This window comes from Indicator indicator, chromosome 2 (genome assembly GCF_027791375.1).
Source record: "Indicator indicator isolate 239-I01 chromosome 2, UM_Iind_1.1, whole genome shotgun sequence".
NCBI classification, from domain to species: Eukaryota; Metazoa; Chordata; class Aves; order Piciformes; family Indicatoridae; genus Indicator; species Indicator indicator.
The window spans coordinates 51,724,040-51,746,702 of NC_072011.1; the positions used below are offsets into that span (position 1 = coordinate 51,724,040).

At 38.7% G+C, this 22,663-nt stretch overlaps 1 protein-coding gene across 4 annotated transcripts; it reads right to left on the minus strand.

Annotated features, from left to right (window-relative positions):
- Positions 1-1,233: 1,233 nt before the first annotated feature.
- INTS7 (integrator complex subunit 7) lies at positions 1,234-22,407 on the minus strand. Of its 4 annotated transcripts, none has more exons than XM_054395356.1 (20): positions 22,317-22,407; positions 21,981-22,110; positions 21,014-21,160; positions 19,941-20,078; positions 19,464-19,510; positions 18,803-19,002; positions 17,081-17,203; positions 15,614-15,740; positions 14,552-14,677; positions 13,903-14,000; positions 13,134-13,373; positions 12,295-12,432; positions 11,377-11,583; positions 7,300-7,494; positions 6,411-6,514; positions 6,019-6,087; positions 4,866-4,956; positions 3,551-3,649; positions 2,423-2,608; positions 1,234-1,569 (listed from the first exon to the last, which is right to left on the minus strand). In XM_054395356.1, exons 1-20 carry the CDS (start codon positions 22,405-22,407, stop codon positions 1,282-1,284), a joined length of 2,844 nt encoding a protein of 947 aa, XP_054251331.1. In that variant the 3' UTR covers positions 1,234-1,281. The 4 variants fall into 4 exon arrangements, with proteins under 4 accessions (XP_054251331.1, XP_054251338.1, XP_054251322.1 ...); XM_054395363.1 differs by having other exon boundaries at positions 3,551-3,607; positions 4,824-4,956; XM_054395347.1 differs by having other exon boundaries at positions 4,824-4,956.
- Positions 22,408-22,663: the final 256 nt, after the last annotated feature.

The window sequence follows — 22,663 nt, forward strand, 5'->3', positions numbered from 1 at the left end:
AGTGAAAACACTTCTTCATCCAGCTATGCCAAAGAAATCCAGGCTTATAAAATTCATTATATTCTCCGCAAGTTTCAGTCAGCTTTCCACAGTGAAATCAACTTCAAGAAATAACAGTATCATTTTACTGAGAAAACAGCAATTAAAATTTCTGCTCCAATTAGGGGGATTAAACCATTTACAAATTGAAGTCTGTAAGAAGCCTCCATCTTTTCTCCTTCACATTCACACAGGTATCTGAATCTACTTTCCTGCAGAGTGATAAGCAGAGATTTTTTTATAAGGACCAGGTGAAGGACACGCTACATGATCTATTGCCTGAGAGTCTCAGGGGAAGCATGAAAACTAGTAGCATACTTTGAAAATTATTTTGCATCAGTTTCTAGTATTGGCAACATTCTACTTCAAGTAAAAGTAACGATTAAAATTACTAAATTGGTCACAGAGTACACAAGACTACACAGCTTTGGTAAATAAAATTCCCTTTTTTTTTTTTTTTAAAAAAAAGGCACTTACAACAAATGACAACTTGCAAGTTAATCTTCCTCTTAAAACAAACAACAGAAACCCAAAACCAAAGCCTTCCAAAATACAGATACACTAGGACTTAAAAACAACATAGTAATCTTTTCTACATCATCCAAGAACAAGTTGTTGTTCCTACCCGCAAAACTCTGCATCTTGCAAGACTCCCTGGAGCAACCTCCTCCTTCTACAATAAGTGGGTATGAGAAATGAAGTGTAACTTTCTTTTCTTTCAGTTGCATGCATTAAATAGTGCTGGTGAATTGTAGCAATACAGACAACCCAGCTAAATGCTGTTAGTTGCTATTAAAATGTCAAATAAAATACCAACCAAACAAAAAAGGCTCTGGATATTCCTGTCAAAACCTTCACATTAAAAGACACAGAGTTGGTGTTACACTCAGTTCTGCCTAACTAGTTAAAATATTTACCAATGTCCAGTAAGTCTAGCATTAAAAACCATGTGCTTCAACAAAAAGAAAGCACAGAATGTACTAGTTAGAGAGGTCTTAGGGTCCTCTGCCAACAAAGTTTGTAGAGCTTGCTGCAACAGGTTTGTAAACAGAAGCGATCAGGTAGAAGTTCTTCTATTAAAAACACAATTCCAAATTTTAACAGTTGCCTCTGCCAGGTAATTTAAAACTCAAACTGGCACCTGGGACTCTCTAGGAGAAGGCTGAAGTCGTAGGTCTTTCAGAAAAAGGTTTCCAAGAAAAACTGTAACACCATTGATCAAGATAAAGTCACTTCTGGGAATTAAAACCGTGAATATGCTGTTCTCTGCTGTTGCTGCTGTGATGGTGGCTGTCCTTGCTGTTGCTGAAGACGAACCTGCTGGGAGTATGGATCTTCAAGAGATTTAACAAAAATAGTTGTTTTAGGCCCAGTTTTCCAGACAATACCATTTGAATCTATCACAGAGGACTCTACTGTGATGTTGTGGGTGCCAAGTATCACACAGTTCAACAGAAACTGAGTGCTGAAGTAGTCGTTATGTGGTTCCACTCTCTGCTCCATTTCATTGGTCATGTTGTCAATGGGAATCTGAGAATACATGGAAGGTTAAAATGCCATCTTATATAACCTGTTAAAATAAGTTTTCTGCTCTCTGTTTCAAGAAGAAAAATATTTGTCCTCAGTTCTAAACCTGTGCATAAGCATGTTTGAGCCAGCTTCACATGCTTCTTCAATGAAAGAGTTGCTTTTTATCAACTATTCACAAAGCAAGGCAGTTAAGTCTTTTTCTCCCTGAGGTTCCAGTTTTCCAGAGTAATATGAGTGAGACAAACATTACACACTTCCTAGTCCTGTTGTTCTTGTAGAAGCAACTGGCTTTTTTTTTTTCCCCTTTCCCACCCTGAAAAAAACCCCACCAAACAACATGCAATCTTCGATAAAACTACTGACTTCAGTTCAATAATATATCTATCCCCCCAGCTGCTATTTAATTTGGACAGCCTGCCCTCCCAATTTCCAGAAACAAGATCCCCAGCACAAACCTCACCCTTAAAATAAGGATAAAGAAATTCTAGACTATGTGGTAGAGAATAATCTGCTCCTGCCTTTTTTTCCCCCCCAATGGAGTTTCATATGATATATATTTAGGTTGAATTTTCCTGATCACAAGCAGATTCATAAAGGCTTGTTCAGAACATCACAAAGTCTCTCTTGATTGGAAGAAAAGTTATTGTTAAATAGGTATCACCATGCTGTAGACTTAAAAGTCCCAGTTGCCTTCTATGCAGTATACCTGGCTCGGGTCAGTGCTTGAATGTCAAGAGTGTCAGGATTACCCATTCATTTCAAACAGAAAATTCTGTTATCCAGAGCCAAAAAAAAGAGCAGAAAAATACAGCAAGACCGCTTAAGACCCCTCCTGGCTCTATTCCTTCCATACCTTATAATCTTGTCCAGATTTGCTCTGCAGCACTGAAGAGACATTTAGACAGACAGATTGGATTTTACGGAAGAGGCCTGGTTTAGATCCATGCTGAACCACTCCTTCTACCTTTAGGGCCAATTGCTGATTGTTCTGTACTGCAATAGGTTCTGCTGGGTTCCTTGGGGATGGGGACAGAGCAAGCTGAAACACAAGAAAACAGAACAAAATGTAATTTTATGCCACCAAAAAAAGGAAACGATGCAATTATGAAACAGAATCCCGTCTTACAGAAAATTTTCCAAGGAAAGGCTTGGTGAATACAAACACAGAATTTATTTACAGATTCACAGATTGCATTGGACTGGAAGAGACCCTCAAAGATCCTCTTGTCCAAGCCCCCCACAGTGAGCAGGGACACCTCCAACTGGATCAGGCTACCCAGGGCCACATAAGTCTGATTCAGTATTTTGCCACTCTCATTGTGAAGAACTTCTTCCTTATGCCTAACCTAAACCCTGCTCCAGTTTAAAACCATTGCCCCTTATCTTACTGCTACAAGCCCTTCTAAACGGTCCTTCCCCAGCCTTCCTGTAGGTCCTCCTTCAGATATTGAAATATGGTCTTTGTATCAGTTTTGTTAATTGTACTGCAAAAGAAGTGGAAAAATCTTCTATAAAATAGACACAAGTATTAAGGTGAACAAAGAAATAAAATGCAGTAAGAACAAATATTTAAAATCTTAAGGTTTTGAGTTTTCCCAGATAAAAGGAGCACATGAGGAAAAAAAAGCAAAGCACTACATTGCACATACCACCATTCTTACTCAGTCAGCTGACAAATATAGCTACTTTCTTCCACAATAACAAATGCTTTTTAAAAGGGAAAAAAAATAAAATCACGAATTTATAAAAGCTGCATTCCCAGTACTTGACAATCAAAGAACTGAATCTTACTTGCCTAAGAACCATCATACTTTGACTTAATGATTGTGTACATGTCACGTTATTCCTAATGGATAAACTCAAATGTTATTTGCAGTTAAGGACCTTCATGCAAAAGGCTGAAATTCTCTGCCTTCAGTATGACTTTTATCTTTATAAGGTCTTTATGAGAAATTATAGGCCACATTTGAGCAGTACTTACCTTAATACTTGTAGACTGCAGCTTTTGAAAAAAGTATCTTTGAAATGAAAGAGGTACCTTCAACAATGCTATGACAGCATTGCACAGACAAGCTGTATGCTGTAATAAACAAAACCAAAACAATATGTATCATTCAAAGCACAGGAAAAAGACATGCACTCAAGGTACTAAAATTGCAGTAATTCCCAATAGAAGTCCAGAAATACATCGATACAATCATAGGATAACAGTCACTGTGATGACAGTAACCACTTTCTGCCTTATATTAAAAAAAGGTATTCTGATCTGGAAAGAACAAAGATGACAAAAAACCCATCCAAGTAATTTCAGTCCTAGTGCGAGAGTCGGCAGAGCAAGATATGCTTGAAACTCATATACAAAACCCTCACACAAACTCTCCTTCATGCAGACAAGAGTGGCATGTATCACAACTTAATGTTGTGCAATAATTATATTTTAATCCTCTTGTTTACTCCTCCTTTTCCCACTGCACTACAGCATCCTTCCAGCTCATGCTCATAGCTGCATTGCTATGGAGTGAGTGACAACTAAGTTTGCAGCATTTACCTTTGATACCTTTTACACAACTCATTTTCTATTCTATTTGGAATCATAAAATCTGCTACATATAGAAGCAAGGCAAACAAAATGCCAGCCATGACTAATTACTTTGTTCCCATCAACATAAATTTCAGCTTTATGATGTTCACTAACAGTAAAAGACAAGAGCACAGTAGCCTTGTAAAGGAGCAGGTTATCAGCTCACTGCATTCAGTACAGTTTACATTGTGTTCCCTGATGACCTGCACTGATAAAAGAAACGCTATACTCACAAAGCACAGCACTAATTGCCAACAGCTCAGTGATCAAAGCTAGGTTAGTGCTAGACCTTCTAGCACTGTGCATGGTAGAAGAAAAAATTCTTTCATGGTAGCAGCATGAACAAAGGTGACAGTGCAGTATTTGAATGTGAGAGGGGCAAGAAAACCAACAGACTTAACATTACTTTTAGGTATCTTATCAATATCTGCTATATTCTTAGTATCAGAATTCCTCAATAGATGTTTATCAGACTAATAAGGTTACAGATGTCTTAGGAAAACTTTTTTGAAGTATTGTTGAAGCAGTGAGTCTCCCTAGAGAACACTTGTAATTAAGAGGTTATGTTAATTAAACAAGTGTGCTCTTCAGTTTCTTGACCACCACAGACATACAGAGTTGTCAAGTTTGTAGACCTTTGCCTACAGAATATACATCTAAAACTGTTACTTACCAAGTAAGACACCGGAGTATACTTCCTGTTGAGAGATTCTACTTCTTCCAGTACATGATTAAAAACAGACATCATTCTTCTTTCATATTCACTCTCAACATGTGCTGTTCCATTTGAGCTATATTCCTGGAAACTGAAAAATAAAAATTTCTCATTGTACTCCTGAAGGCTTACTCCCAAACAGGCCCAAAGAGACCACCCTCTGTTACAACTTGAAATCCATTAAGAAAAATAAACTATGTCTTTCAAGCCATATACTCTGTATCTTTATTAATTTTCTGCTATAAGACTTGCCCTTTGCATTTAAACCCTCTGCATAAAAGCTACAGGTTATCCACCACTTTCTGTCCCCACCCTCTCACTTGAAGCAGATCTAACAGACTCAGCATGCTTAACCCCTCTAGCTTTAATTTAAGCCTGCAGTGTTTAATGTTTTTAGAAGTCTTACAACTCAAGTTAAAGCAAGAATCCCAGAGTTAAGACTAAATCTGGAAGTTTATAATCTTGTGCTTTGAATACAATTCCATCACCTGCACATTTAACATTTTGAAGTCCACAGCTTCATGTTTTTTCACAAGTACAATTAATGCATCTTTGAAGCAATGCTTAATTCATGAGTAGCACAGTCACTTAAGATGTTCATTTCTATTTACATTTATAAAAATCACATTTAAGAAGATGCTTATTCACATTTAATCTCAGCCTGGGAACTTTTAAAGAGTGGTTCAATTCATAGATACTTCAATGTAATTTTCATTGTTAAAAGAAGAATCAGAAGTAATGGATTTACATTTAGACACGTACACTAATTTAGTGCATCAATTTTCATGACTCTGAAGGGAACTATTGTGTGCTTACAAGTGGCAAACAATAGGTACACAAGCTAGCACACAATGGCACAAGTTAAACTAGATGGCTGAAGAAATTAAAAGTTTTTATTTTAATGCAAGTCTGTTTACAGTAACGCCAGTATAGTAGTCTCAAGAGTAAAACCAGTGTAAAAATCTAAAACCTGAATCACTGTCCCTAGCCTAACAGGTATAGCACAGCAGCAACAGGCCCTCAAGTCTGCCCAGAGTAGAAATAGAAAGGTCTACTGAGAAACCTTCTTAACATTCTTCGAATTCCTCTCCTGGAATCCCCAAGGATTTAGTAATAAATAACAAAGGAGTAGAAAGTTAACTATCAAACCTACTTTGCAGATTCTGGATCCAAAATCAGAGCTTCAATTGCATGTGAAATCAACAGGCAGCTCTGCTGTTGTCTGTTATTAATAACTAAGGAGTTCAGAGATGACAAACTTGGCACCTAAACCAACCTGTTTTCCTCTAGCTTTTGGGAAGCAATTCTACAGTTAATCCCTTAGTAAACACAGAACTATGAAAATCTCAAGTTTTATGCTGTTGCAGTTTTTATGTTATGGCAGTGTTTCCTTCCAAAAACCTTTTAAGCGTTCGGTACCTAATTTATGCTGGTAATTGCTCAGAAATGTCTTTGTACCAGTGTTCATAGAAAAAAGGATCATTAAACTTCATGCTGTCCACACAGGAAGGAAAGTGGGCAAATTCTTAAATTTTCAAAGGATACAGTTCTACATTCCTTAGAGTTGCTGAGTCTGCATCAAAAGATGATTGATACAGATCAGCATACCGTGTAGCCAGGTTTCGAAATTCCTCCATTGAGTGCTTCATCTACAGAGACAACATCTCTAGTCAAACCAGACCAAAACCAAACAACCCCACACATCCACAAAACCCCTACGCTGCAACATGCAGCACCAAAGGAGCAAGACAACAGCCTGGCAAAACAGATGAAGTTCTCATTTCTTCACACAGATTTAAAAAAAAACAAACAAACAAAAAAAAAATCACTCGAGATAGACTATCACCCACACATTAAACAGATATTTTTCCTGTAACCCAGCATCAACATACCCTCCTAGGGTTAAAAACAAACAAACAAAAACCCCACGAAAACAACCACCAACCATCTCCCTCATCCCCTGCTGATAAATCAAAGTGCTCTCTTGCAAAGACTACCTACTGATTCATTATTTCAGACTACATGCACTGTACATCACTGTACAGTAGCAATTCAGTCACCGACACTCACCAAAAGGGAGTCACAGTACAGTCCTAAAGTATGTATGCTTCTGTAGTGTAACCACAGTATCTGAAGTGTTTCAAAACAAGGTGTGAAAGGTCTTGTTGCAAGTTGGAGTGTACTGAGTGGCTTACTACATGCATATCCTTGGAAGCTGTGTGTGAATGTGTAGGAAAACATGTGTACGTGCTCAACTTTACAATACTGCCTGCTGCAGGCAGACATTTTTATAGCTACAGGTGAAAACTAAGCTCCACTATTTAACAAAACTCTTCACTACCACTTTCCATTGCTTTCATCAGATGTTTGCTGAGAAGCAAAATTCCTACCAGAGTCATAAACCTAACTGCAAAAGAGAGTTAAAAACACATGCCTGGTTCGAGATGCGCCCACACCTCTGGAGATCATTTCCTGATGTCATAGCAATTGTTGTGGCAATAGCTGGTGGTGGACTTGTTTTCAGGCTGTTGCAGGTACAAAGAAGTTGAGAAAAAGCTTGCAGAAGGTCAATCCTGAGTTTCACAAATCCACACTGAAAGCTCAGAGGATTAAGTGGCGTACTAGCAGCCTGAAACACAGCAATAGGAACGTTGGCAACCTAAGTCAAAAGCAATCATGACAAAATAACCTTGCAATATCACTGAATTATCTCAGACAACTGAATCCTTCAATTCCAAACCCCTGCTTTTTTAAAACTGCATTTAACAGATTTGTTCAGTTTAAACCACACTGAATAAAAACAACTCAGAAGTTAGGAAATTTCTAAGCTGCATTTCAAGCCTAACCCTCTTGTAAGAAACATAACTTAGCTGTTACAATTCTGTTCGGGCACCTGCTTGCTCTTTTTTCAAGCTCTAGCCATTAGGCTTCAAATAACATGAGCCCAGACAGTCCTTACCATAAAAGAAAGCATACTGAATTGTAAAGCAAACTGTGTTAGTTTAACACAGCCTTTTCCCTACAACACAGAAGTGAGGGAAAAGTAACACAAAAAAACTTCAGGTTGAGAACAGAGTTAAGAGTTTATTGAATAAATGAGGTAATGACAAGGCACAATTACCTTAGCATATCTGCAGAAAAAGCACAGCAGAAAGCAGCAGCAAGCAGAAGCAAGCAAGCTAAAAACCCAAGCCAGGATGCTACTCCCCCATCCCTCCCTGTCCTGCTGCCATCTCAGCAGAAGAGAACCAACACCCAAAACCCCCAGAAACCAAAAGAAGCAACAACAACAGGAAACTTCTCATGCTACAGGCTGAAGCCCCATAATCCTTCACTGCAGCCAGCACTTTCATTTGAAGATGGCTTGAGGCAGGATGGTACGAATAGCAGCAGATTAAAACTCAACCTATGGCACAAACACAAAGGACTGAAAAAGTGATTCCCTGCATCAACCAGAAGAACAAGAATTGGCTAAAGTTACTGGCACCAAGAGGAAGGGGTTATAGCCTTTGATTGTTTTTTTTAAATAGTGAAACAGACAGAAGCATTAGGAAGGCACTGAACCACTCGATGAATGCAGAGACACAGCTCAGTTATAACTAAGAACAGTAAGTAACAGAACTCCAAGAGGGTAGACTGCTGCTGTTGAGAAAGTATCGCTCTGTGAAACATTGCTCCCTAAGAGCTTATCTGACTAGTAGAAGCATCTGTGACAGCTTAGGACACCCACGAGGGGATGAACTGCTATACTCAAGAGTTGATACTATTTAAGCCAAAAATCCACTACTTATTTTTCTTACACACTTGGATTAATGAGAGTACAATTTTTTTGTTTTTGGGGTGGAAGCCATCTGCAAAACAAAGCACTAGGACTTTCCTCTTACTCAGGGAACAGAAACATGTTAAACTCATGCACGCCCTCCCCCAAAGCTACTTATTCCTCAACACAAAAAGTCACTTCTGGAAGCAAGAAGTTATAACCCATCCCAAAACCCTACTGCAAACCATTTCTCTGACAGTAGGAAAGCAGCAAATCAGTTTGTCACAACAAATCCTATCATCTGATAACTGGCCCACTATTGATTAAAGTGAGGAAACATCAGCGAACTGCAACCACTTTAAACCACTGAGCTAGATTTCAGCCCAAGAAATAAGACTCTTTCATCACTTAAGCTATTTATTCAGTTCCACTTTGCTTTCCCTTCTTCAAGGACATAAACATGTCCCTTTTGAACTGAAATAGTTTGGTTTATTCAGCAAGGGTTCCAGAAAACCCTCTGTGGAAGAGATGTCACAGTACTGTAACTGGTCTACTACAGAGACTACATGCTTTTATAGAAAGTACCACTATTATCAGAAAATGCAGACACTTTTAGTAGAACAAACTGACTCAACTCTTTTAAACTGAAATACAAGCTTGTCTCATTAACACTGGAATTTACTTTATCTGCTACCCATATAGCCATCAGCAATAAATGAGTTACAATTAAGAGGTTTTTGGCTCAGCGAAGTTCTTCAAACATCACCCATTATCAACACATTTGGACTTAGTGCTACTTAACCAATGGTTTTATTAGTGCTTTGTTTAAGTTCTGTATTCTTCTCTAGGTTACCTACAGTGGAAAACATGTGCAAAGGCTTCCAAGGAGATGCCTATCCTGTGCCAGAACAAGCAGATTCTATTCAAAATCTTTGTTAGCTATGTAAGCAATTACACAGCAAGACAGATGAGGTTTGTGGCCAACAGTCTACGACAAGTTCCTGCCCTTCTTCTCTCACCTGACATTCATAAAGCAGCAGGAATTTTGAGCATTTAAAACAGCAAATGAAAGAGCATTTGGCATACAGCAATGCAAGATAAACAGTTGTATGCATATTACAAAGGAATTGGGAAATTTTCTGACAAGATCAGACACTGAACCATCGCTAAACTGGGCTGACCAAACACCTGTAGCAGATTTACTGGCACAGTGTCTTCTACCTACAAAATAGACAGCTACCCAGGGCTCGTCATACACACTAATAGCCTGCAGCACCAAGAGTGCTGAGCCATGATCTACAGTGAAACAGCAGCAACAGTAAAGCTTAAACCAGAGGGAAAAGACAGCAGAAGGCTTCATCAGTTAAGACTGCCACTTTATGGCACTTTACTCCCCTTTGAGATGCTGCATTCTGTGGATGCAAGGAGGGAGTAGCTCCTTTAACAACTGATACACTCAAGTATGGATATGAATTTGTCCAGAGTGATGCAACAAGTCAGCAACAGCCAGCAATACAAAATAGTTTCCTCTTCCCTAGCCCTTCAAAACCTGTACTTAGTCCTCTGGACCACAACCCAACAAGGTAGGTATCACACCCAGAAAAGTGCTATGTGCAACACAGGAAGAAAAGTCAGGAGAGGATATGAAGACAGGAATTCTTCATCAGAAAAAAAAAAACACAAACCAAAACAAAACTCTAAGGAAAGGCTAATTAAATTACTGAATCACAGAATGACTTATTTAAGCAAGTTACTCTCCTGCCTGTGTGAAATATTAGCATTCAGTTAAATGAGGTCCCCCTCTCAACTTCTAGATGTTAGAGAAATCTTGAAATGTTGAAGTAAAAGTCTTATTCACGCAGCCAACAAATTAAAGAAATACTTCAAGATGATACAGATCTCTTAGAGGACAAAGGTGTACAATTTACACCCTTCCTGCTTATCCAGGGACAGTTTATTAAACTGTATCCAAATCATCACAACACTGGACAGTTCCAGTAATTGGAAAAAAAAGTATTTTCCTTCAAAAGACATACAGAATTATGTAAAGATTTCATCACAGAAACTACAATGTGAAAGTATTTTTTGTAGGTTGGATCATCTTTTGCTAAGAAGCAATTTCACCTGAAGAACTGAAAAGTCCATACTCATTTTTTTATGTTCACAGACATCATACAGCTTCCTGCTATTTGCAGTTCAGAGGGGAGAACATATCTGCATAAAAGCAGATATTATCTGAATTATGTCAGTCTGATAAGATTGAATTATTTTACCTCCTCTTACTATCTTGATGTTGCCTTGCTGTTAGGATTCCATAGGATTGTGTTGTCAAATACAAGGCAACAAGAACTCAGCAGGAGGAAGGAAGAAAATTAAGTTCTTCTCCGTATTACAAGTTAGCAGCCAACTTAGACAAATTCCCAGGGTTGAATATTACAATAGTATTTTTTCAGCCAAAACAAGGAGTGGAAAATTACAAGTACTGTAATTTCAAAAAAGATTTGTCACATGATTTGATCAAGGCAGGAAGTGAGGGGTGGGGGAGAAAAAGAGAAATCTAATCTTACTTAGCTGAATTACAGGACCTCTAAAGATGCAGTTTGTTACAACTTGCTCTTTTGTGCATTTCTTCCTAAAACAGTCTAGCAGATGTCAGACATTTAAAAACTTTTCAGAGGTTTAAGGGCAGAAACCAAACAGCCCTGGTACACTACACAGAAACATCACCAACTAAAGTGGATCCGTGCTAACCGTCAGTGACGCTATTCCTTTGTGATAGGATTTCAGAGCTTCTGCAATGCAAGAAAGTGCTGTGCTGTAGTTGTCCTCCTGCAAACCTGTCAGGCACTGTTCTGCATGGGAGAACTCCTTCAAGCTGTTCAGCCAGAAGTAGAAGTGTTCTGAAGCCACCTGAGTCACCAGACTTTGATACAGTTCTCTGGCCATGTCATGGTTGCCCTGTAATGACAAGAACATTTCTAAGAGGAGGCATGAAAGAAGGCAGTTGTATTTGTTTCATAGAAGCCAACAAAGAGAACAGTAACCCCTACTCTTAAACATAGAAAGACTGAAACTTCTTCTAATCATTTTATCTTGACAATCCTAACAATGAATAAAAGCACAAATGTTCATATTATGTAAATATTTACCTACATAAAGTATAGTACTTACTTGTATATAGGAAAATACAAGATGAAGAGAAAAAAACACCAAAATTTACTGCAGCATCTCCATTCTAGAGTTCCTACATAATTGTAACCCCAGCTGTGACTTTCTGAAGAGAAACCAAGGACTTACTGAAGAGAAGGGGCAAACAGTATCTTTTTCTTCCTTTGTTCACATTGAAAAAGCAGCAGCATGCATCAGGATGACACCACAAATCAAGTACAGCTAGGCAACACAGACTAAGCATCTGCTCAAGTTAGGTATTAGGTCATTACTTCTCAAATACTTCAAAAAGACAAGTGAAAAAACATCCAGATGACTGCCATAAGTTGAATATATTTGAATCAGTGGGAATTAAGAGGGGAAAATAATTTTTTTGTGCCCCCTATTCACTTCCTCCTCTCAAGTCCTGTCATTTTCCTTACTTTCTTCCTTCAGCTCAAAGAAATCACTAGCATCCTCCCAGCCACACCAAACCATCTTCCTCCAGGTATTTTCACTTACCATTCTGGAAGCCTGCCTGGCTATCCTGTATGCTGTCCATCCATTAGAGGCATTCTCAAGCTGCTGTTTGATAACAGTTTTGATTTCTGAAGATAAAGCTTTCTGACTAGAAACAAATATCACCGTGGCAAGAGAAACCTAATGAAGAGTGGCAGGGTGAAGAAGGAGGTTATATTTCAGGAACTAAATAAAACAAGTGAAAAAAAACTGAAAAAGGCAATTCTGTGTCCTAAACTACCAGAAATGAACTGCTTGATTCTGGACTCCAAATTACACAGAAAATTACATATACATTTTAACTGAGAATCTGTGAAGTAGTTACAGCAACTCAAGTATTTCTTGGGAATGAAAGTCACTTTTGCTTAAAGAATCTTTACTGTGGCTTTTAAAAGACATTTCAATTGTTCCAAATAAATTAATAGGAAGTAGGTACTTTTTCTTAAAATCCAAATTAATTTGCAAACAGATGTGATAAAGGCATTTTTATCTCTTACAATATATTACAAGTCATGTGCATCAGAGCACCATACATAAATTGAGCTAACCACTGTTTTGTTTTTCTAGAACCATTGTTTTACAGACACCCCAACGATTTCAACAGCTTTGCCTAAGCAGTGCCATCTGCTGGAACATGTCATGGAATGAGCTGCACAGCTCAGCTCCATCTATGAAGTATTTTGACACTGAACACTATTAAAAGAAGAATGGTAACAGTGGGTATAGCCTGGCACATCAACTTAGACATAACCAAATGGCTTAGCTGCCTTATTAAATAAAATCCATACACAGCACTTCATACAGACTTTATCCATCATGAGCTATGTACCAGGAGGTCTTACCAGCAGTTCCTGTTTTTTATCTGTAGCAGACTGTCCAATTAATTTATACAGGTCCATTAGGTCTTCTAGTATCCCATCTGCTACCACAGGCAGCTGCATAGCAATAGCTGCTAAGCAGTGGCACATGAGAATCCTAGCAGCATCCTGGGCACTGTGCAGCTGGGTCAGCAGGCATTCAACTACTGACTGGCTCAGGTGAGGACGGCACTTGACCAGCTTCACCAGACAAGTTAACGTGATCTGCAATTCATACAACCAACAGGCAAAATAAACACAATGTCTACTTTAAAAAGCCAGTTTTCTGCAAGTATGACTGCAGAAACATAGATTTGGTATTTTCAAAAGTATGTACTCTACAAATCATATTTTTCTAAGAGTTTAAGCCTCTGTCTCTGAGCTCACAGCACAAAAATGTATCACAAATTCAAGAAATGCAAATGTTCTTTCTGGTATCACCAGCATTTACAGATAAATAACTTTATAAAACTACTGGCAGCAGCTTATGAAGTAGGAGTATTAAAATAGTTCATAAGTGTTGTAATTGTGAACATTCCCATCTTCAAAAAGCAGGCTCTCTCCAAGACTCTCTTCATCCTCCAGAGCTATCTCCATCCTGTGATCACATTCACGTTTTAATACAGCAGTTACTCAGAGGAATGTTGGGGTTTTTTCCTCCCATATAATAGCCATCTTACTCTAGAGCTAAGAGAAGCTACAAGTTATTACTACAACATACAGCTATGCTACAGGAAGACAACAACATCATCACCTTTAAGGTTGCCTGAGCTCCTGGACTGTCATCTTGACTACAAAGAACAAGAAGAGCTTCTAAGCCAAAGACTGCATCTTGCTCCAAAGGCAGAAGATCTAAGAAAACAGAAAGAGTCAGTTTCCTGTTATATTTTCTGACCATAATTTGTGTAACGTTTGCACTGGTGTTGGAGTCATGACAAATAAGTATCTTCCCAGCACTTTTGCCTTACCTTATTTTGACAGAAACAATTTGCCATTCCATGTAACTATTCAGCAGTCACACCAACTGTGGCATTGATAAAGTGTGCATAAATCTCTTGACTAAGACTTCTAAATGCCCTGCTACTCTTTTGCCAACAGACTTTGCACAAAGAATTTTCAAAAGGTTGACAAGCAATTCATTAGTTTTGTAGCACAGGCAATGCAAGCGTATTATGAATTCTACTATGGCCAGTAATTTTATCTAAATTAAAGATGCAATCTTCCCAACCATTCATAAAATCATACAGAATATTTTCTACTAGGTTATAGCTCCCATTCTCCCTAAAAAGCCTGAAGGGTCAGACAGATTTACATACAAGTTCACAGGCAAGACCAGTTAGTATGTGTTAAGTACATAAACTTAACTTTCAACAGCACATTTCCTTGTCCCTGCTTTCATTTACCTTTTTCCTGACAAGAGGATGATATATTAGTCAGAATTCTCACCCCATGAGCTGCAATGCCACGGTTATTATGGTAACAGCACTCCTGTGCTAGTTTTACCAAATCAAATGACTTTGCAGTCGCAGCTGCTATTCCTAAACAAAGACAAAGCAAATAGGACACAAACCAGCACAGTCCACAATTACATCATAGACCTTTTTAACTGAAAGGATTAAAAATAAATAAATAAAACAATTCACAAACACATACTTATTTCGGGGTTTTTTTTCCATATGTTTAAAGAAGAAGATGAAAACATCTTTCTTTTCTCCACTCACAAACAGGCTTTCCCTCCACTCCTGAACACTACATAATTTAGACATACATGATTTAGGTCTAAGGACTGATGTTTCAGAGACTTGAAGAAATACCTTATCTTATTTAAAAACCTAGCAAGTATATTAATGTTAAGACATGCCAGCATTGATTGAAGAGGATATATTATTTTTCTCCATTTCTGCAGCCCATGTAGGTGGGCTTGTAATACTCATTAGAGCAGTATGGATTACAAGAAGGGAAAAAAAAAGAAAACAGTAAGATCACCATTTTAAGAACTAAATACTTTGAGTCACTTCAAAATGTCTGCTCTGTTTCTCCAGAATACAGTCAGAAGGCAGAGAAGTTCAGCTGGTACTGAAGCAGGCCTTTCCCACCAGAGGGGCATAGCTTCACTGTGCCAGAGTAACACACCAGCCCTCTCACATCAGTAAGTCTCTGTGCTACTCAAAAACTAAGCAAGTCCATGGTTTCAAAGCACCTTCAGAAGAATGCAGGTCAGCCCTCTGAGAGGCACTGCATATTCTCATTTTATGAAGAAAATCTTAAGATCCAAAGGTTAAAAAAAACTCTTTCATATAGCATATTACCCACAAAATCCAGAACAAAATCTTTGACATAAAAACACTGATGAAAACAGCCTCTTGGCTAGTGTTCTAAAGTTCAAATATGGTTTAAGAACATGCCTCAAAGTGTTTAGATTATCAGTGGATCACCAACCCACGCCAGAGAATTATCTAATCTACTTTTCTTACCTGGAGCACTGCTGAAGTACTGTTTAATGGCAATGGTCCCCGATAATGTGGAAAGAACAGATAGCATGCCCAGTTTCAAGCTGTCATAAGGAGTGTGAAGAGCAGATTCACAGAGCGCCTACACATAAGCAGGAAAGAAGGCACAGGGGAAAATAAGTCCCATGAGTATTAAACATTTAGTTGCACTTGTCTATGAAAAGTTTTTAGTCAAGATTTTTCCACAGAAAATACTGAAATCGAAAGGTAGAAGCCATGTACCAAAGTATCTGTTTTAGCAGACTGAGGACATGGCCTGCAGGAAACTGACAGCAGGTCTTATATGTAGGAAACACTAAGTGCAAGTCATTTATTAACTTAAAGAGTGGCAAAAATATTGCAAATACCACAAAAGATTTTAAGACAGTTTTCCAATGTTAGAGGTATCCTGACTGTTTTGCCTTATAATATGCAGAGGTTTATGTAAGTATACATCTCTGAAGAGGACTTTCAAAGTGTCATTTCCTTCAACAGTCCTGCTGTCCAACAGAATATAAAGTTTCTTGATAAAGATCTTAAAGCATATTTTATTCTTTAACTCATTTACAGTAGAGCTCCTATCATACTTCTGTGCCTTTTACTGTATCTAATCAGGCCTTAGTTAACATCTAGATTGGAATAACTTCTAAAACACACACTGTTCTCAGATTCATAGAATCATAGAATTGTTAGGCTTGCCAACACTGTCCACAATTTAGCCATTCACTGTTTTTAGAGGCTTTGTTTAGTCAACATGAGAGAAAGCATTATGAGACAAATGGAAAATGTAAGTATATTTTGCCTCAGCTTTGGCACTCTCTGAATGATAACATCCAGTAACTGAATAAAGACAAACAACACAGAATTAGTTCAACAGAATGAATAAAAACCTCAACTAGTGTTATCAGGCATGTGTATGTTCTTGTAAGGGTTAAATTCTAAGTACATCTGTCATTTATAGCCATGCAGTATTTTCCTAATCCATTTATGAGTATGGCACAAACAGAAGAAGATAAAATGATTAGGGTTGATAAAGGGTGATGTCTCCTAATAGTGCTGCTAGATCACCATTCAGAGCATATTTGAAACAGTAACTTTTCCATTAATCTAATCTGAAGTTATTTTCTTTAGTCATTTATGCCAGAAAACAGCAAAGACAAGGAAAAAAAAAGCAAATGTCATTTAAAGAGAGCAGCAATACTATCTACAGTATAACAATTGTTTCCCCAAATAACACAGATGCATTATAAACACCTTCTAGGGTCTCATTCATACAACAGGAGTCACAAGGCTACTATTACTATTGAAAATTAGCAATTAATCCAAAGAAAGGGGAGAGTAACCTAAGGATATGGAGATGTATGTCCTTCCTTTCTTTACCTTCCAAATTGTTCTTCTGGAACTCATTCTACAACTATACACAAAGTTTAGAAATGTATAAACCTGAATATTTTCTCTGCTCCATGTATGTGGTGTCTTATTGGCCAACAACTTCAAATCTTGGATTGCGAGTCTCTTCACAGCCTTCCTCGGATCATTCTTCAAGTACTGCAACAAAAGCTGGATCTGCAACAAAGAAAATTCCTTGTTTAGAAAAAGAGATGACACTAGAAATAGTCTTTTCAAAAGTACTTGTGGAGAAATAGATCATACTGGCCCAAAACTAACTTGCCTTATATGCTTGCTACATGGAAAAGAAAACCCCTAGTTAGGCTGTGATGCCATGGCAAGCTAGAACAATCTGACAGCTGACTTCTACCACCCCACCCTCTTTGTTCATATACCCTTTTCTACAACACCATGCATATCTGAAAATACTCAAGACCTATTTCAGCACTCAAAAATACCATAAAATGTCCTCCAAAAAACTAAAATATCTTACTCTGGGCATTTGCTGCTAATTCAGATGTCTGCATGATCTGTGTTCCAACAGGTAACACCACAGATATCCCTCATATGTCTTGGCACTTGCCAAAACCAACTACAAAACCCCCAAATAAACAAAAACAACCCTTACCTCTCCCTCCTGTCCCCCACCTTGAAGCATTTATCTCAAATTAAGTGACACTTAACCACACATCCTGAAAATTTACAGAGGTGGAATAGCTACCACATGGAAAAGAACGGCCATGACAGCCATGATTTGGCTCTCCACCCCTACCCTGTCCACATCACTTATAAGCAGCATTGTTTTTTGTGTTGCAGAAACACAGCCTAAATCACAATGATTACTAGCACTAAAAAAAAAAAAACAACCCAACAAAAACCCTACAACTCAAACCCCCCCAAAAAACCAAATCACCAAAACAACCCACCCCAAAAAACACAACCAAACAAATAAACGAAAAAAAAAAAAAACCCAAACAACACATCAAGTGTTGTAATTTTGTTTTGGTTTTGGCTTAGATTCAGTACTATCAGAAACCATCCTCTAAAACACAGTAATCAGCCACACCAAAAAAGGAATTTCAGACAGATCAATGCTATTAGTCTAACAGGAACAGACACCAGCCTTTCATAGCTGTACAGGATTGAAAGCAAGCAAGGATTTTTTCATGACTACTTGATGAGGATTAGTTAGACCAATCTCAAATGTCAGTATATTCAGATCTACTATAGAAATCAAATGCACAAAGTGCATTTTCAGAACATAAAAGCATTGTTTTTCTGTCACAGCTTACCCACAAGTTGGCTTATAGCCCCAAACTATAGCAACGCATTCAAACTCCTCACATCTTCAAGAAATACAATTTTAAATGCATTTTATGCTACTGAAGTACTTGTTTGATTCCACAGAAGGAAGGAAAAAGGCACATCCACAATCCAAGAGAACATACAGCAACGAAAAGTGAAGTTCTACAGGTAAGACGAAATGTTTTTAGCAAAAACCAGGGTGTTTGCTTTCCTAATGTTGCTTATCCCAGCTGATTTCAATTCCATCTGATTTAAAGAAAGACAAGTTATGAGCTGCACAGAAAGGTTCCTACGTTTGATGGAGTTATCCAGAAGTGAGACCAGAGGGCAAAATATATGAAAGCAGCAGCTGCTTTCAGGTATTCTACAGCATGTAAGAGCAACCATCCCAGCATATCCATCTGCTAGAATCTGAGGGGTTTTAAACATACTCCGTACCTTAAGTTGAAGGAATGAATTAGGAAGAATTACCTGTTTAGGAATATCAACTAAAGAAGAAGCAGCAAGCAGAGTAAAGGTGTGCAGAGTAACAATGACCATCTTGGTAGAGGGATATGATGTTACCAGCTGCTGAAGCAGCTGCCTGGAGCTGGAGGCCAGGCTAGCATCATGATGCATGTGCTGTAGAATAGGGATCAACTTCAATTTCAAGTCCACAGGTGTGGCCAGACCTGCAACAAGAGAAGCACAGGCAGACTGTTAGTCCCTTTGTACTGGTTTTTGGCACACAACACGTTATTATTACTGCTTAGCACAGATTGTGCAGATATCTGCATTAGCATCAAATAACTCATCTACTAGTTAGCAGCATAATGAGAGCAGTGTCAAGCACTTTCATGGTTCTTTGAGAAGATTAGTCCTGGCTTCACTGCAGGTAACGCATTGACTTGTCTGAAGCAACCTGTGACAGTCTATGTAAGTTTATTTAGCCTTTACCAAACACATTTTGAGAAGTTAGATTTTAAGAGGCAGACATTATCTGACTGGTTAGCTAATTTAAATATTGGAATTATTTGAGGACAAGGGCAACAGTGTTCTGATATCTAGTATTTATGTATAGATAATAAAAATGAATTATAAAAATTCAGATGAATTAGAGCTTTTCCTTTTATCATTCAATATACATATGTACCTTGAATCATCTCACTGATTTTATTACATATTCCAGCAGCAAAATCCCTGTAGAAAAAAAAAGTACTCAGTGAAATGAAAAATAAACTTTTTATAAAGGCAACTGAACCATCAAACATTGTGTTCACAACAGTGCTTGCCAAGACCTAAGTCATTTTGGAACCTCTGCACAAATGTGTCAAAGTGACAAGCAGCACTATCTTTTGTTCCCTATTATTTCTGTATAACACTCCTCAATTAAAGCTTCTATTCAACTTTGTATTCCCATATTATTGAGCTTTCCATTTAGACAAAAAAAAAAAAATCTGTTAAACTTGCATTCAAGATTTCTTTAAAATACTGTTATTGCACATAATTAAACATTTATAAATGACAACACTGAAGAAGGAAATATTACTGTTTGTGAATGCCAGTGTCAATAGAGTTCCCACTTTCTGTAATATGAAGAACTGAAAAAATCCATACAACTACATCTCACTTTGATTGTGCAGAAAAATTGGCAGCAGCAAATATAGCAGCTTCAACTTCCACATTATCATGAGAATCCAAACTCTGACGAATACTGTGATGCGCATTCTTCCTTTCTGGAATAATAGACGCCATGCTGCCCAACATCCTATAGAAATAAATCACAGCATAATCAGGAAGAACAATGATCACGAGCAAGATGAAACCAAATAGAAACGTAAAAGGTCCAGTTATATAAACATGTGCTCTTTCACATCCATTACAGAAACACACTAGAAGTAGATACAGAATTAAGTGGTAACAAATTTTGTTACGTGGATTACATCAGTAAAAATCACAGAAACATACAATAGTTTTGGTTGGAAGGGACACCCTTCACTAGACCAGGTTGCTGAAGGCCTTATCCAACCTGGCCTTGAACACCTCCAGGGAAGGGGCATCCATGACCTCCTTGGGTAACCTGTTGCAATGCCTCAACACCCATACTGTAAAGAATTTCTTCATAACATCTAGTCCAAATCTGCCCTCCTCAATCTTCAATCCAGCCTCTCCTTTCCTATCACAACAAGCCCTGTAAAAAGTCAGTAACTGATGAGAGGCTAAGCAGTCAACTTCTAGGACAAGGAAAATAGGTGCAGGTGTAACAAGGTTCACACAAATAAATTTTGGTTACAACAAAAAAAATATTTTGACAGGCAAGGAAGCATTTTCCTTTTGGTCCTAGTCTAAATATACCATAGGCAATATATGACATATGGCATACTGCTGCTGTCTGGGTTATGCACACAAAATCATTTTTCCTCTCAAGTACACAGAATTCCAACGCCGTAAATTGTTTTGCCCAGAGCAACCCAGAAAATATTCATCAACGTAAATGGTTAATAACATTGTTGTCTGATCACTGATCCTTATAGTTCACCCTCTTTAAAGACAGATGTCTGAGCAATATGTAAGACACCTCTTACATCTTATCTTACAGTAAGATCTCATTCATGGTGGCTGCAGATTTTGTTATTCCAGACTAGTACACTGACAATTAGATAGAGATTTGAAATTAGTTAAGTTTGTTTACGTAATACATACCGAAGTGTAATAGCCCGAGCAACAGGATCATTACTGTGAATTACTGAGAAAACTCTTTTGACAAACTCATCCACATTAAGGATCTTCTCCAAGTGCTTTTCACTTTGCTGAGTAACTTTCAGTACACAGAGCCTCAGGAAGTTGTTTCTAGTAGAAGACACACAATTCTTTATCGGGCTATTCTATAATAAAAATTCAAGCACTTTAAACACAAAATTATTTTAAAAAAACTTCCAGAAGCAAATTACAAGAGAAGGCCCATGCAGTTTATTTAAGTAGAATAGTATAGTTAAAAAAAAAAAAAAAGACGAATATTAGTTTTTAATTATTATTACAGACAGTGTCAAATTTAGGCCTATTTCCAGGAGAATGAACCTGCTGACTCCAGTGAGGAATGTAAGCAAATGCCTGCTAGACAAGCATACCCAGGACTAAGACAGAAAAGTCTAACTGCCACTGCCAGGTGAGTGAATTTTCTTTCTTGGAGCCAACAGCGAAGATTCCACGACAGCAACAGACAACTTCATAAGCTATTAAAAAGTAGCTCCAATTCTATCAAACAAATCATTTGGACATCAGACACTTAGAAAAGCTTTTTCATTTTAATTCCCCAGAGGTAGAATTTGCATATATGAACATTCACCTATATATTATTAATCTGAACATGCCTATGGAGCAGAATTTGCACCAGCAGGTGCAATCAATCACGAGGTGGTTATTCAGAACAGATGGAAAGGAACTGTGTCATTGATCACCTATAGCCACTTAAGCCCACTAAAGATAGGGAAAGCAAACGTCAATAAAGCAGAACTTGTCCTCAATGGACTAGGTACCACGGTGGCATTATCTGGAAAGCAGAAAAACCCCACGACTGTCCAGGTTCCACTGCAGCAGCACGCCAAGGTACAGCACACCACTACGGATCAGAGATTTGACTAGACAGAAATAAACTGATGCTGCTACTTACCCTACTCTGAAAACGTCAGCAAGCTTTAGGAAAGCTGAATTAATGAGAATAGGGAAAGGATACTTCTGGAAGAGCCTGGGAAAACGAACGACAGCTTCGCACTGCTCCCCGAGCTTGCCAGACCTGAGGCCTAAACGAGACAACAATAATTGCTGCGGATACGATGCTCCTTCACAACCAGGCCCTTCCTCCACTCCCCACCCTTGGTAAAGCTCCTAGCTGCTACGGACCGAAGGACGGGACCGCCCCCTATAGCGCGGCAGCCGGCAGAGAGCCGGCACCAACGCCAGCCTCACTCCCCAGGCCAGCGGCAGTCCCGAACCCGCCTAGACTCACCTTTATCCAGCTCCATCAGGGCGGAGTTGGCATCCAACTCCTGCTCACCGTAGCCTGCATCGGCCAGGAAAGACTTGGAGCTGCTGGCCATACCAAGACCCTCACCGCCACCTCAGCCCCTACACCCCCTCCTCACCAGGCTATCACGCATGCGCAATCACGCCACCACCTCAGCCCGGGAGGCGGCTGCGGCCTCCCCGCGCGATTTGTGCGCAGGCGCCACGCCGGACACGCCCTACTCGCAGCGGATGCCGCGCGGTGAGTTGCCGGCGGGCGGGTGTGGCCTGAAGGCCCTGCCCCTCTCTGTCACCCAATCAGAGAGAGAGGGCGCGGCGTGGCGCTCGCCT